We start from the raw sequence: 14,005 nt of genomic DNA, 5'->3' as shown, positions 1-14,005 counted from the left end.
GTTATTCACCATACTCTAGATATAGCCTGCACACCGAACTTCAAAACGTAAGGTACCCACACATGGAGAGCCGTGAACTTCATCCTTTGGTAATTTCTTCTCTCGGGAGGGGAGCAAGCTTGACATTTTCCCTGAGCCATGTGTGTGTTTACAAGACATGCCAACAAGGCTCCGATTTGGTATATCGGTCTGAGCTGTGCATAGGTGTGTGGGAACAGGTGAATACTGTTTTATCAGATATAAAAGTGTCCAGCTGACCAAAACATGTAAACTGTATCTATGTGGTATTAAAAGCATCCAAACAGGTTAATTGAATGTAGTTTCCTTAATATGTCAAGTCTAGCTGCATATGAATGTTTGTCAGTTATTCAAGGTCACATGATGGATGAATGGTCCTCCGTGCTCCACAGGATCCTGAGAATGATATGTACCACTTCATGGCAAGAACATTCAACATATGTGCTCCACATACCCTATTAGCTTTCTCCTAAAACTCATGAAAAATAAGTTGTCTTTGAACAATGATAAACAATGATACAAATGGGATCAAAAATTTTCAAGGAAAGAGAGATTTTTATTAACAATTGGTATAATGCCCCTTAGCTGTGATAAACCAGTTGTTCAGTCATGTGGCACATGCTAAGTCTGTTACATCAAATGCTCCCAAGTTCTTCTATGTGTGCAGTTATATATAATTGGTTTTAATATGGCATCTTGTACAGGATTCTAACCTTGGTACAGTGCTTCATAGATCTCGTCTCAATCCATGTTGATGTCATTCATGGTATTTTGCATGCATGCCGACCTTACAACTACTAGCATGTTCTATTCCAATTGTCAAAAGTAAGCTCATTGTGGAGCTTAGAAAAATAATCAAAGGAGTGCCAGCAATGGTGCACGACAATTTGGGAATGCTGTACAAAGAGAACTTTCAGAAGGGATATCCCATTCAAATACCTAACAATACAAGACCTAAAATAAACACTTAACCTATATAAAGTATGCCGTGTCACTACCACCAAAAAACAGCGTCTGGGTCTAAACATAACTCTCCAACTCAACCAATATTTACACTAATTTGCAACCATTTCAGATAAACAATTTGATCTAGAAATCATTGTTGTAGCTGATGGTCTTCCCACTAGAGCAGTAGTGCACTTGCTATATAAAGTTGGGCTGTGAACAGTGGAGGTGTCTAATTGTCGCTGGGGTTCTGGATACAAATCAGTATATACTCCTTGTCTGGAAAAAAAAAGAGAAAAACATTTGTAAGCACAAGTAATATTGATTGACACCCCAGGAACAATTGGGGGAGAGGAGATTGGTGATGTAATTCTTTCTAGGTCTACAGTCTAAGCAAGTCATTCTACAATTGTTCAGCTGTCAATACTCAATAATGTTAAGATCATTCCCATTGACACAAATTAATATCATTTCTTTCCCCTAATCTTATGGGTCTGCCCCTAAATGCAACTGGAGTAATGAAAAAGGCTAATGATGAACATTGGCACACTAAGTCCATGTGTGTGTTTTTTTTGCACACTTTTGACAGATCTGCCAAGGAGGTGGAAATTTGTGTAAAGTGCCTTTCCCAAGGGAACAATGCCAGGGGAATGGTTAGTATCGAACCCAGAACCTCTAGATTCCAAGCCTTACACTCTACCAGTTACGCCACAACGCCACATTGGAGTAATATATTTCACAATGTGTCAAGACAGTAAAGTCAACCCCACAACCCACCGCATGCCCCTCCCCTACCTGGTGCGACCATGATCTCGTGTTTCTTGGAGCGGATGCGGAGGAATGTCAGGTCGTTCTGTGGGTCGATGTCCCGTACCACGCTGCGTGCCTTGTTGGACAGGTTGTGTATCAGACCTGCGTACTGCACAGTGGTGGAGTTATCCAGTGTCGTCCTGATGGGGATACCTGCACATGACCAAGAACACAGTTTGAGGTGATATTGTTGATAACTTATTACTTGTGACTTATTACTTAAGTGGACAGATGTATGGTCATTTTGTTGGATGCTAAGTAACAAAAGAAAATACAACTGTAGTACCCTCTGGAAAGTCCCCAAAGTACAAAAAATCATGAGAAGTATTCTGATTCTTGACACAATTCATACTTTATGCCAAATAGATAGTTAAGGGTGGTCCAGTGGCCAAGGCTTTTAGCTCCCTGTATTCCCAGGCTATTTGAAACACCTGTGGCCAAGATGTCACTTGATACACTGTGCAACAAAAGATAGTACAAAAGCACCAGCTAGTGTTCCAGGGTGGTATTACATGCATGTTCCAGAGCAAGTTTGACAATGCTGTTTTAGTGGTGGACAGCTAAGCAGCTCTTTATGACTTTATGAGGGATGCTCAACTCTAATACTTTAATGTGTAAAAACTTGATTCATTTTATTTTATTGAAGCAATGCTAACACAGTACAATTAGAAATGACAATAATATGATGCCAAAGCTGGACACCTGCTTTATGGTAACACGGTTTTGACGTTTGAGTTGCTCTTTATCAGCTAAACTACACTCTTAATGCTACTATGGGTCTTAAGTAGACCAAAATACTTCTAGACTTAAAGGCTCCATTTTGCACACCTAAAAATGCATGCATTTTACATGACACGGATTCTGTTGTTGTGTTGTGATGTCAGGTAAACAAATGTTACCTTCAGAGTTGACGACGATGATCCCAATGACGCCCTTGTGGCCCTGGATCCGCTTCAACATCTCCTCAACTTCAGACTGTGGTGTGAAACAGGAGCATCAATGTTTGTTTCTTCTGACGATACATTGATATAGCATACTAGTGTTATATTCTACCGCCCTCCCACCCCAAATCTGTGGAACATACTCCTCTTAGCGAAACACGACAAAATCATTCACAACATGTGTCAATCACCACTCTACAGCTTCTTCCACATCCAAACTTGTACCAGTATCTTTTGTTAGTTTCTGTGAAACAGAACAATTGCTCTAAAATGTGAAAAACCCACCATTTTGCTGGAATTCTTCGAGTCTCACGACAAACTTGTATTTTGGCCTGTTGCTAAGTCGAATAGTACGCATGCGCGAACGTTCCCATCCAAGGAATGACGTCACAGAGATGATGTTTCACTAAGCCGAGTTATGATTGGTTACCTTTGCGTGACGTCATAGAGACGAGACGTCCCTAAGCCGGGCTTTGATTGGTTAGCTGTGCATGATGTCACAGTGTTTTGGTCATCAGCACGGAGAGGAAACATGGCGGATGTCTGCAATGATGAAGCACTGTTACACGGACACTTTCCCAAGGATTTGACACCGTCTCATCTTGATAAAGCAGCCAGAAACATCTGCTGAGGCGCACCGATATCTGTAGACTGCGTAAGAGAACATGGGGGCTAAACAGAGTACGAACACACGCATGAGGACCTTCTCTAATGGCGGTGGCGCCACGGCCAGGAATAATGGCGGGGTGGCGATGAGCTCGCCTGGCCCCAACCAGATTCACGGTCATGTCCCCGGAGCCTCGGGGCTGCATCCAAGGATCGGCAACAGGACACGCTCGCTTGGCAGTGTTCAAGGTCCGCAACCATTGAGTATTCCATCAAACGGCGCATACAGTGCTCCGGACAGCGAAAACAGTACACCGGACGATGGCAGGCTTTTCCCCATGGGTGCCGCACAGTCTCTGCCGGTGCAGCTGATCGCACCATCGCTGCTAAGTGGTAGGATAAACACTAATTTGTTTCTCGGCAAAATGTTGACAACAGTGCCCATAAATTGCCAAGGAGGTCTGTGTATAAGACATAACACCCACCAGTGTATAAGCAGGCTCCAACTTTCAGTTAGTTTAACAGGAAACGCATGTCAACTAGTAGTGTTTAGCTAAGTAACCTGTCTCCCGTGACTTTGTTCGCAACCTTGACTTGAGTGTTGGGACGACTGCCCTTCACTTTGGTTGCCGTTCCAGTCCCTTTCGTTGCACTTAAGACGCTAAGTCAAATTTATTGCAAACTTTAAATGTGTGGCACTTTTACCACTGGAATTCAGTTAGGCAAAGTTTTTGGCAGGAAAACTAACTAACCCGGGGCTAAGTAGGAGTCATAAGTGAATTATGGACAATTTGTTACCGTTTACACATCGGTTTATGATTTTGTCGTCGTGAAATGTGCAGGTACCATTACCCGCTGTTTATCTAACATGAGCAAAGTTTTAATAATCAAATTGAGGAAATGGACTATGACCAAGCTTGAGATTGCAATTTCACTGTTTGTTAATGTTGTATAGTGGTGCCATGGTTCCATTGTGAGTGGTAATGTTACCCTTTGTTCACAGTTTCAATGTCCACAGTGGGCTGCTAGAAAGGGGAGGGATCAGAAGAATTGTCATTTGCAGGAAGCCAGAGATTCTTTGTCCTTAAAATCTGTGTCAAAAAGGCAAAACATGCTTTTAAATGTGAAAAGGATGAGAAATGGTCTGTGTAATGCCTTGGCACCCTCAGACATAGATTCTGACAAAGCCCATGCATTTTTTTTAATGTAACACCTATCATATGGAAGGCAGAAGCAGAACTGTTCAGTCTGTTGACCCCACAAAGAAGTGCAGTTATTTGTTTTTCTTGTCCCAGTTTGTTTCATGTCCCGTGGGTTGCACATGTGCATCAAGTCTTCTATGTCATTCAATGCATTATGCTTACAATTGTAAGTGTGCATTGCAGCAATTTTTTTGGGGGGAAGTAGCAAAAAGAGAAGAAAAAACAAACAACACACTTTCGTACCTTATCACTGGCCACATAGTGTAGCTTTATCAACCCACTGTCTATAGTATAGACAGTATAGTAAAGAGTTTTGAGTATCATAGGCATGAGTAACAAGACTATATATGTGCATAGTTTGGTCCCTATAAGGGCTCTTATTGTATTGTGATCTTTACCCTCCATGCTCATGCTACTCGACCCATGGCTCACCCCACCACTCTGCAGTACAGGGTGGAATGCACCACTTCACACTCACAGGACTGAAGTGAATGTCTGAAAGCTGCCTGCTTGTTGACAGCATGGAGATGTGGGCTTAGATTTGCATATTACATATATTTGCATGTGAATACCGATGAGCTCTTTTGCAAACACTGTTATAAGATTGAATAAGTAGAAATTAAACATGAAAAGATTCTTGGAATACAAGCAACTTAAGCCTGCAGGATTGCCATTGTTTGATGGAAAAATAAACAACATCACAAAGTCTAGAATGTGTAACATACTGTATAGAAAATAACCTGAGTGAATCATAAAATCTCTGTTTTATGAAATACTGTGTGAATTATGACAAAATTAATTGATTGTTTTGACCAAGGAGAGGTTTTACTGGAATGCCATAATTACATTTTGACCTTGGGTCTGGATCTATAATTGATGTCACATTCAGTCAGACATGTTAACGACTGTGACTGTGATGCAGGCATTTCAAATGTGTTCCACAAATTGTGATTCTATATTGCAACAGTGATGGCTTACACTGTACACTACAATGTTCTGTTTACACTCTTGATACACATGTAGTTACAACTGGTTTCTGATTATGGCCATGCTATCCTTAACTCGGGGGAACTTTAATGCCCTTGCTTTCCCATTGGCGTCACTGTTTATATCACCAGTTGAAACCCAATATTGCTATGACGGTATAGACAACCCCCATATATGGACTTGCCATGTTATGTTTCCCAGTGTCAGTGGCAGTGACTATTGAACCATATACATTCTGAATAAATGTCTTGTCTCATTGTTCCAAGTGTTTTCACTAGAATTTATTCTTACAAACATGGCAATTTGATGTGCACCATGAGAGTCTGTTGAGTGTAAGTTCAGGTTGCTGTTATCTCTAACTTGTCTGAGTCTTACTTAGACCGACATGCCTACGTGACAGACACTGACTTGACCAAGCAGCAGAAGCTGCCAAAGTATTTGTTACCAGAGGAACTAAGAGTCGTCATGAGAACTACGTCAAATATGTATTAATATTTTATTTCTCTGTGTGATAAAGACTCATACAGAAGCTTTCGAACATCCTGGTTTTGTCCGGAACAGGTTTTTAAGGTAACTGCAGACAGTCACATGTTGTAATGCTAACCAAGACTTCCTTGTTGTTTCAGGGATTAAGTGTCCCGTCTGCTCTAAGTTCGTGCCTCCTGATGACATTGAGTGCCACCTTGTTATGTGCCTGACCAAACCCAGGATTAGCTACAATGGTAGGTCCACGTGGAACAACTGATCATCACCTTGCTGCAACTACAGCCTGACCTCAAAATACTTTATTTTTCAGTTTTATACAATATAAGATTAACTGCTAGCCTGTACTCTTTTGACTTACCTCATATCAAGTGCTTTTTTGCTTGCTTTTTTTTCTGTAAATGGCAGGTTGCAGGTGGGCATTTGACATTTGCAGGTGGCAGCCCCAACAATACATGAAAGATAGTGATCATTAATGTTGTCTACATAGATACACATTTCACCTTTAGCCTTAAAGGCTTGATCTCTGTGTTATCCATGTGACTGGCAGCTACATTGTATGCAAATGATGTGACTGCCATTATCCAAACCAGTAGCTGTGTAATTGAGAGATTTCAGGCTTCAGTTGCATTACACAAAGTGGTGTTTGGCATGTGAAACTTTGAAAAGGAAGGCTCACCCAATTTGTTAATAGTTTGGTGACCATGGCCAAGCAAGCTGCTGGAATAATCCATTACATATTGAAAGTACACAAGTGAAAGTAATTTTTTATGTGAAGGAAATTTTGTCCACCCAAAATTACGAAAAGTAGAAGCTTTTCTGCTTTATAAGTATGTCTTGGAAGAGAAGGTTTGAGAGTGCACAGCCTGGAATTGAAACCCAAAATAAACTGGGGTGTGCACCCATATGGAACAAAAACTAGACCTGCGGCAGACCGAATGTCATTTAGCTGATGAACAGTAATTACTTTGAAAGTTTGATGTACACAACTACACACACACTTGCCTACAGGGCCACAGCACACAGTTTCTTGTTTTCCACACTTATCTTTAATTCCTTTTCTTGTAATTAAGAAAAGGAAGACCTATGAATATGAAAATGTATCATGTGAATCAGCATGGAATTCAATACCCATAAAAATGTCCAGGATAAGGAGGTAGTCACTCATTACTCTCACATTTCATAAACTATGATTATGATGTTTCATTCTCTCAGGAACAAGTAATTTTCTTGGATGGACTAAGGTCATAATTGGATGCACGCTAATAGAGATAATGGTCCCTCCCTCTTTTGTCCCCTTCCCCAGGCAACATGCTCCCAACATGCACTATGATTAGTAAGACCCCATCATGGTTGGTATAATCTAGTCCAGGCTTTTTCATACTATCAAGTGTTTAGCACAGTTGGAAACCTTTTGTTGACAATCAATCATCAAGTTTAATGGAAAAGCAAAATTAATGTGAACATCCCTGGAAAGAGGCCTTTTAATACATGTCATAGTATTTCTGGACTGTTTGTATGCCGCCTTCAACTCTGCCTACATAAAGCTGAGGCCTGTGTAGTGTCTTGTCGAAGGCTGGCCCCTGCTGTCTCCTCATCACGCGAGCTGTTACAATGTAGCACCACTGTAATTACTCTGCCTTAGAAAATGCTACAGCTCAATTAATGTTAGAGTTTCAAATACAAATGCCAGAAGGCAGATACATGGTTAGGAGTGTTTTCTTTAGCAATGGCATTTTTCAGAGATTTTTGATTTGTTAAGTTACAACAAGTCAAGTTCAACACAATCTTGCAGTGACAGAAGGGTGGATTTGTGAAGTCATGTGGTAACAGGTTACTTTAAGTCAGGCCTGGTATGACGTCTGACTTTGTTCCAACCTTGTTGAATAATTGAAAAGATGGGTTTTTGGCAGCCTATTTTTAGGTTGCCGGAGGCTAGATAAAGGTTCTGTATTGAGTTTCCTTGTACCTCGTTAAACGACGGGCCTTTATCGGGTGCAGCTGATTGAATGTTTTCTGTTGTTTTGTGTGAACAGAGGATGTTCTTGCTGCTGATGCTGGAGAATGTGTCATATGTTTTGAAGATCTTTCCCAAGGAGACACTATAGCGCGCCTGCCCTGTCTGTGCATCTATCACAAAGGGTGAGTTATGTGCCAATAGCAATATATGGGTCGTACACAAAGTATATTGGCTCATTGATTAGATATGGTGCTGCTTTTGATTTGACTTCATTCACTTTTCATGAGGGTCTAACAACAAGCCCATCAGTTTTTTTTGTGTTTCTCTAAATGCTGTTCATTTTTTTAGGTGTTTTATTTCTATTTACATGTATTTTCATATGCTACTGAAAGTGATATACTGTCTACTTTCCTATACAATGTCCTGTCTATTTGACATAAACTATGTTGGCATGCTGTTGGAGAAGGTAAGGAATGTAGGCATGTTGTTGGAGATAGACTTAATCTTGTTGTGTTCTGTTTGCAGATGTATTGACAAGTGGTTTGAGGTGAACCGTTCCTGTCCAGAGCATCCTGGGGACTGACTGGGGGACAGGCTACCCAGGACTGAGGTACAGAACGGAACAACTTTCTTCTGAATCCTTTGCCCAATGCTATGGACAGAAGTACATCTCTGGATAATCACAGCATCATGTCGGATAGATGCGACCACTCTTAAGTCAGTAGGACTTAAGACTAAATAATAAGAGCTGCAAACAAAAATTGTGTTGTGTAGGGAGAATGGGTGCAGCCATCATTGCTCATATAGTTGTTCTTCTGACACAGGACAGTGTTTGCTGCTCTGCATTGCTCTCTGCTGTGGACAGAGGGCGCTAGTCCGAGACTGAGCTATCCTGGGACATGAGGAGGGCCCTCCCCCAACTGGCAAATAGATCCAACATTCAGCTTCGTAATAAATTGTCAAATTCCAATCAGCTCAAAGCAAAGAAGTTCAGTTTTTGATAGAGATGACCAAAGAAAGAGAAAGAAACAAATTTGGGTACCGTACTTTTTTTTTTTTTTCAAATCAAAGTCTCTTCACAAATCCTTCACAATTCTGAAAATGCTGAGCATCATGCAAGTTAATGCAAAAAGGGACTTTGAGTTTGAGTAGATAACACAGTAAACTTAAGGTAGGTATTTTGGATGTGATTTTTTGTAAATTCAGATGTCTTAGATTGCTCGAGTATGGCATGCGGCAACAGTAGATCTGTCACTGCAAGGTCGTTAAAGACTAGCGTAATGTTTAGTCGTTAAAGTTTTTGTGAAGAAACTGTATCCAGGGACTGCTATGTGCAGACATGTCTTTCGAAGTTAAGGCCAGAAAGGGACCCAACATTGTGGGGATGATTTGACTTTTATGCAAGTACAAATAATGAGCCTGGTTCAATCCACAATGTCTGGCCCTTCTCAGCCAAGGTAGTAGCTGTAAATATGATGATAATTGTTGTATTTGAAATGACTGTGCTTAGGAAGCCAAAACTTGTTTTATATATTATTTTCATGTAGGTAAATTTTGATTGTGTACAAATGACATGTCCCCAGGAGTTTCTGTATATTTGTGTTCTGTTTGATTCTTTAAGCGGATTTTAAGATTTGTTCACCTATTGATTAATGATGCTAAGCAAAATGCTTTTACAAGGACAATTGGTCTGTATACAGACTTCCTTAGCATTGCACGATATAGATATGTATTGTACATGTCAGCTCTAATGTTATAGTTATGTGATGTTGCTTTACCATAAAAATTGTTTTATGCATGCACTTGAATATTTTAAATGTACATTCAGTCATTCAATGTGAACAATATTATGTACTTGTTTAGGCTGAATGTGAATCAAAGAATAGACTGTGTGAGAAACAGACTGGTACAATATCAATCAAATGTTTAACTACTAGTGTTTGGGCTAAAACAGTCACAGTGACACGAGTGCTTCAAACAAAGAGCAGCACTGCACAAAGTAGGGGCTTCCCAACGCACAACTATTTTCTGCAGGTCAAAGTCAGAGAAACACAGTCAGCGTTCCATAAAGTTTCATATCTGTAAACATTAGAGAGGCCAGTATTTGGAAACTAATGCAAGATTTCTGCTGCAACACTAACATGCCGAGTACTGAATTGTACATTTTTTATACATTCTAAGCCCTGTAAAATAGTCAACAATGTACAAAAGACACAGTAAAGTCATTGACCCCATATAGGGCAGACGTGTTGGTGAAACAAAGATGACAATTTATCTTGTCCTTTGTCTGAAAGGATACCAAACTTGTAGGTATGACAATCCACCTTATTGATCTGACCATTTGTATAGTGTATCAAGTGGTAAATTTTTTTTGTTTAGACGAGTTTTAAGAAAAATGTTACACATACTTTTTATCCCACAGAAATACTAGGAAGAAAAAGCAAAAACTGGTTGGATTGTACTAGTTGGATTGAAGCAAGCTGGTTGAATTGAAACAACCATCGCAAACTGAAATGAATTCAGTCCTGATGAAAGTCATTTACCGTATTGATTTTTTTTAATGAAACAAATGAAAAGGACTTTCACAAAGACTTCTGCCCATTGGTAGAGGCATAAGTGGTTACCAAGAACAAATATTGGAAATACTAAGATGACATTGCAGGGGATTGTCAAGGATGGTATCTTGAGTAGTTTGTATCTTGTACGGTCTGTAAGAAAGTGATTTTTACCAATGTAACAGTACCCTGAATGTGCTCTGTAAATATTTCATGCTGATGATGCTTCCATCAGATAGACAGTCCTGCATTCAATACTGATGATCTAGTCAAGTGTGTCTTTACTTGAAGGGAAAGGAAATTTCCATGATTGCAAACATCAAGTGACAAGCATATGTGACTACTGTGCGATCTTGCTAGGGCAAAGCCAGTTTTCATTGCAATAAAGTGTGGCTTGGTTTATTTGGAAAGAGTGGTTTGGTATATTTGGTGGTTGTTAGACGATAGCTATTTTTTAACCTTTTTCACTGCTACCTAAGCTAGGAACCGATACAAATTTGGTATCAAAAGGCAGGCTGAAGGTTAACAAGAAAACACTATACACAGTACTTGAAAGCACAGAGACTATTACATTAAGGCGGTATCTCACTGCACTTGGGGCACCAGTACAGCACTGCAGAGTTTGAAAGATAACTCAATGAATATTAGATGAACAAATTTTCATAAGTTTTTAAAAATTTTGTTGTCTTCCAAGTCATACTTTTATATATTATGCATTAGGCAATGTCTGAATTATAGAAAAATGGTAAAAATAACACAACAGTGCCGCAGTGAACGAGCCCCACTGTGCTGCACTGATGCCCCAAGTGCAGTGAGGTACCACCTGTAGCCTAGACTTGAGCACAGCTGGAGAGTTCTTCAGACAAGTGTGATTCAATCACCAAATGTAATTATGCTGAAATACTGAAATTTATTTGCTGCAGTGTATAACATTCCCCTTTAAGCAAACAAGACCACCTTACCTTACCTTAGGTCTTCCCGTGCCGTAAGGCACATAAGGCCACCAAATACAGGAAAACACATCTTCATATTTTCAGACAAAAGCCAATCAGAGGTTTAAATATAGTGATACAATTGGAAGATAGATCTATCTAGTATAAAAATATAACAATAAATGGTACAAAAATAAATATGAGTAATGTATTTATGAAAAGCATAAAAAAGTAAAAACTAGTTCTTGCAGAGTATCTTTCAAGTAAGTGTAATATTTCGTATTAGTAAATTAATAAAAGTTATATTCTGGAGCGCAATAAAACTTGATAACACAACATTTTATCAATCATGGTGTGGACACAATGGGAACTTGGGGTCTATTTCTGCAAGTTTCTATGCTCAAAAAGTAGACCATTGGGGTTTGTGCCAGTATTGATATTGATATGTGCTTCAGTTTGACAGGAACTAGACAATTGAAGTTGGAATATCTGACTTTCGTCTGACCATGGGCCGTAAAAGAGAACTAAGGCTGTCCCGTGATCCCCAAGGCTGCGGTTGGGGAGGCTCACATTCACTGCTATTTTCATCATGAGTTCTTAATACTGAAGTATCCTCACTTGTGAGTTCTATCCTACAGTCTTCAGCTGTACCTGTTTGAACTCCTCTTGCTCCATCAGGTGCTGGAGATGTCATGATTGGTTGCTGTCCTGAATCATGTACCTGGTCATCAGAGTTGTCCCTTGCTTGTGAAACCTGTGATGTGTGTGGCCTGTCCATGTCAGACTCCAGCTCTTCTGTAAGTGGATTTGAACTTGTACCTAATGCTTCATCCGAACAGTACTTAGGTGGCTGATCCACATACGGAGGTGCCAGACTGTAGGGTGGCGGTGGGTCAAAGGAAAATGGCTGTCTGTCAGGAGGTGCTGTGAGCTGGTCTGACATGTCTAGGGACAGCTGAGAGCCGCCTCTAGCACTAGGACTAGATGGATCAGTGGCTAGGTATGAACTCTGTCCTGTGGCCACGTATGACAGCCTCCTCCCATAGTGCCAGCCCAGGGGGAAGGCTGCCGTCAGGGAACCCAGTGATCCAGACTGTCCTGACTGTAAGCGTCCCATAGGAGGGAGACCAGTGTTTCTGTGAGGACCTTGGGTCTGTAAACTGTGGGCTCGCACCACTTGCCTATGAACAGGGGGCAGTCTGTGGTCCATGCTAGCCACCCTTCGAGGTCTTGCTCGTGCCCTGAAGAACAAGAATATGGGAGTTACGTTGCTTCACATGGGATCTCAACATTGGCAAGACAAAAGACTTGAATTTTTGCACCTTTTATCAATAATCCCTTCCCGGAATACTACATGTAAATAACTGGTTGTATTGGCAGCTTGTATAGGGCAACTAACTGAACTGTATGCAAAAGAAGACATGCCTTGCTCTTCTGTGGTGTGCATGTCTGGTTGGACCATCCCTTAGCTGCTGATGTAGCTGCTGTGATAACAGGTCCACGCCACTCAGACTGCTGGTACGGCTGATTGGTCTATGGAGAAATAAACAGTCATGTCATGAGTCTCTATTTCCTCACTAAGAAGACAGTGCAAACAAGAAATTATCATAGGACAAGGTGGAAGTAAGCAATAGAGCCAGGGTTCTCAGCACTAATAGCTACACTGCATCTCCTGTGAAGTCCCTTTATTATTCTTTTATGATAGGTAGAGCACAAGTGATAATATCCCGTACCTGGTTAAGTTGTGTCCACTGCTACTATCTAAGGAAACGTGTCGACGGACCCTAAGAACCCGCACTGGCCGGTCAGTCTGGCTGCTAGCATCATCAGAATCTGCTTGTCCAGGTTCCAATCTACTGATATCATCCTGTCGTGCAGATGTCTGAAATTCCATATGTATAAATATGAGGAAATGATACTAATACTACCGCTGTAAAAATAGGAGCAGTCTATCGTGTTTCAGCAGGAAGAAAATTACTTAAAGGGTTCCTTTTGCTGGCAGTGTCTTTAGTTTCCTTCAGGCATCTGCGGTAATAGAGGAGAAGAAACATATTTAGACTATCCAAATATATCCAAGTGTTTTGTTGACCATGTAACTCACCTGTGATATGCTACCATGCTGCTGCTGGACTCCCAACCAAAAGCACTCCACAGAGAAACTGAAGACCAGGACTGCACACACAAACCCATACAGAACACACATGGTGAGGACCACATTCTGGAGGTTCTTCTCTATCACATGGCAGTTTGGAGCTCCAACAAAATTGATAAATCCTGAAAGACAAAACAAGAATGCTGATTGTTGATGAACATTTCATCTCAATATTCCAGTTTTTTTAGTGTATTAATGTTACATGACATTGTATGTCTGTGTATTAATGTGTGGATCACAAAACCAGTCTACCGCTTCCTGTGACCCACCTGTATTGCATGGTTGCAATTTTAATTAATCCAAATCGAATATAAGTTTCAGTTTAATACTAAAAAAAGGCCATCGGCTACCTAATAAATCTAAACAAAAGCTCTGGAATCCATACCTTTCTTGAGTGTGTGATATACAGGTGCA

At 40.5% G+C, this 14,005-nt stretch overlaps 4 protein-coding genes across 5 annotated transcripts in view; 1 reads left to right on the top strand and 3 right to left on the bottom strand.

The window, feature by feature from the left end:
* Window positions 1-562: 562 nt before the first annotated feature.
* Window positions 563-3,144, bottom strand: LOC118418553 (dynein light chain roadblock-type 2-like). The gene is made up of 4 exons (XM_035824548.1): window positions 3,000-3,144; window positions 2,673-2,748; window positions 1,759-1,926; window positions 563-1,242 (listed from the first exon to the last, which is right to left on the bottom strand). Exons 1-4 carry the CDS (start codon window positions 3,000-3,002, stop codon window positions 1,196-1,198), a joined length of 294 nt encoding a protein of 97 aa, XP_035680441.1. The 5' UTR covers window positions 3,003-3,144; the 3' UTR covers window positions 563-1,195.
* Window positions 3,145-3,209: 65 nt separating this feature from the next.
* Window positions 3,210-10,909, top strand: LOC118418534 (E3 ubiquitin-protein ligase znrf2-like). Of its 2 annotated transcripts, XM_035824519.1 has the most exons (5): window positions 3,210-3,713; window positions 6,136-6,231; window positions 8,029-8,134; window positions 8,478-8,562; window positions 8,777-10,909. In XM_035824519.1, the coding sequence occupies exons 1-4, from the start codon at window positions 3,380-3,382 to the stop codon at window positions 8,533-8,535; spliced, it is 594 nt and encodes a 197-aa protein (XP_035680412.1). In that variant the 5' UTR covers window positions 3,210-3,379; the 3' UTR covers window positions 8,536-8,562; window positions 8,777-10,909. The 2 variants fall into 2 exon arrangements, with proteins under 2 accessions (XP_035680412.1, XP_035680414.1); XM_035824521.1 differs by lacking the exon at window positions 6,136-6,231.
* LOC118418502 lies at window positions 10,356-13,999 on the bottom strand. The gene is made up of 5 exons (XM_035824462.1): window positions 13,980-13,999; window positions 13,541-13,715; window positions 13,173-13,321; window positions 12,865-12,972; window positions 10,356-12,680 (listed from the first exon to the last, which is right to left on the bottom strand). The coding sequence occupies exons 2-5, from the start codon at window positions 13,640-13,642 to the stop codon at window positions 11,906-11,908; spliced, it is 1,134 nt and encodes a 377-aa protein (XP_035680355.1). The 5' UTR covers window positions 13,643-13,715; window positions 13,980-13,999; the 3' UTR covers window positions 10,356-11,905.
* Window positions 13,790-14,005, bottom strand: part of LOC118417598 — a 2,666-nt gene continuing 2,450 nt past the window's right edge. Inside the window, exon 7 of the mRNA XM_035823195.1 lies at window positions 13,790-13,860. Within this exon, the coding sequence (XP_035679088.1) occupies window positions 13,790-13,860 (71 nt within the window). The remainder of the gene's footprint in view (window positions 13,861-14,005) is intronic.

The sequence above is a fragment of the Branchiostoma floridae genome, chromosome 6 (assembly GCF_000003815.2).
Source record: "Branchiostoma floridae strain S238N-H82 chromosome 6, Bfl_VNyyK, whole genome shotgun sequence".
Lineage (NCBI taxonomy): Eukaryota > Metazoa > Chordata > Leptocardii > Amphioxiformes > Branchiostomatidae > Branchiostoma > Branchiostoma floridae.
This window is presented reverse-complemented; position numbering and strand designations above follow the sequence as displayed.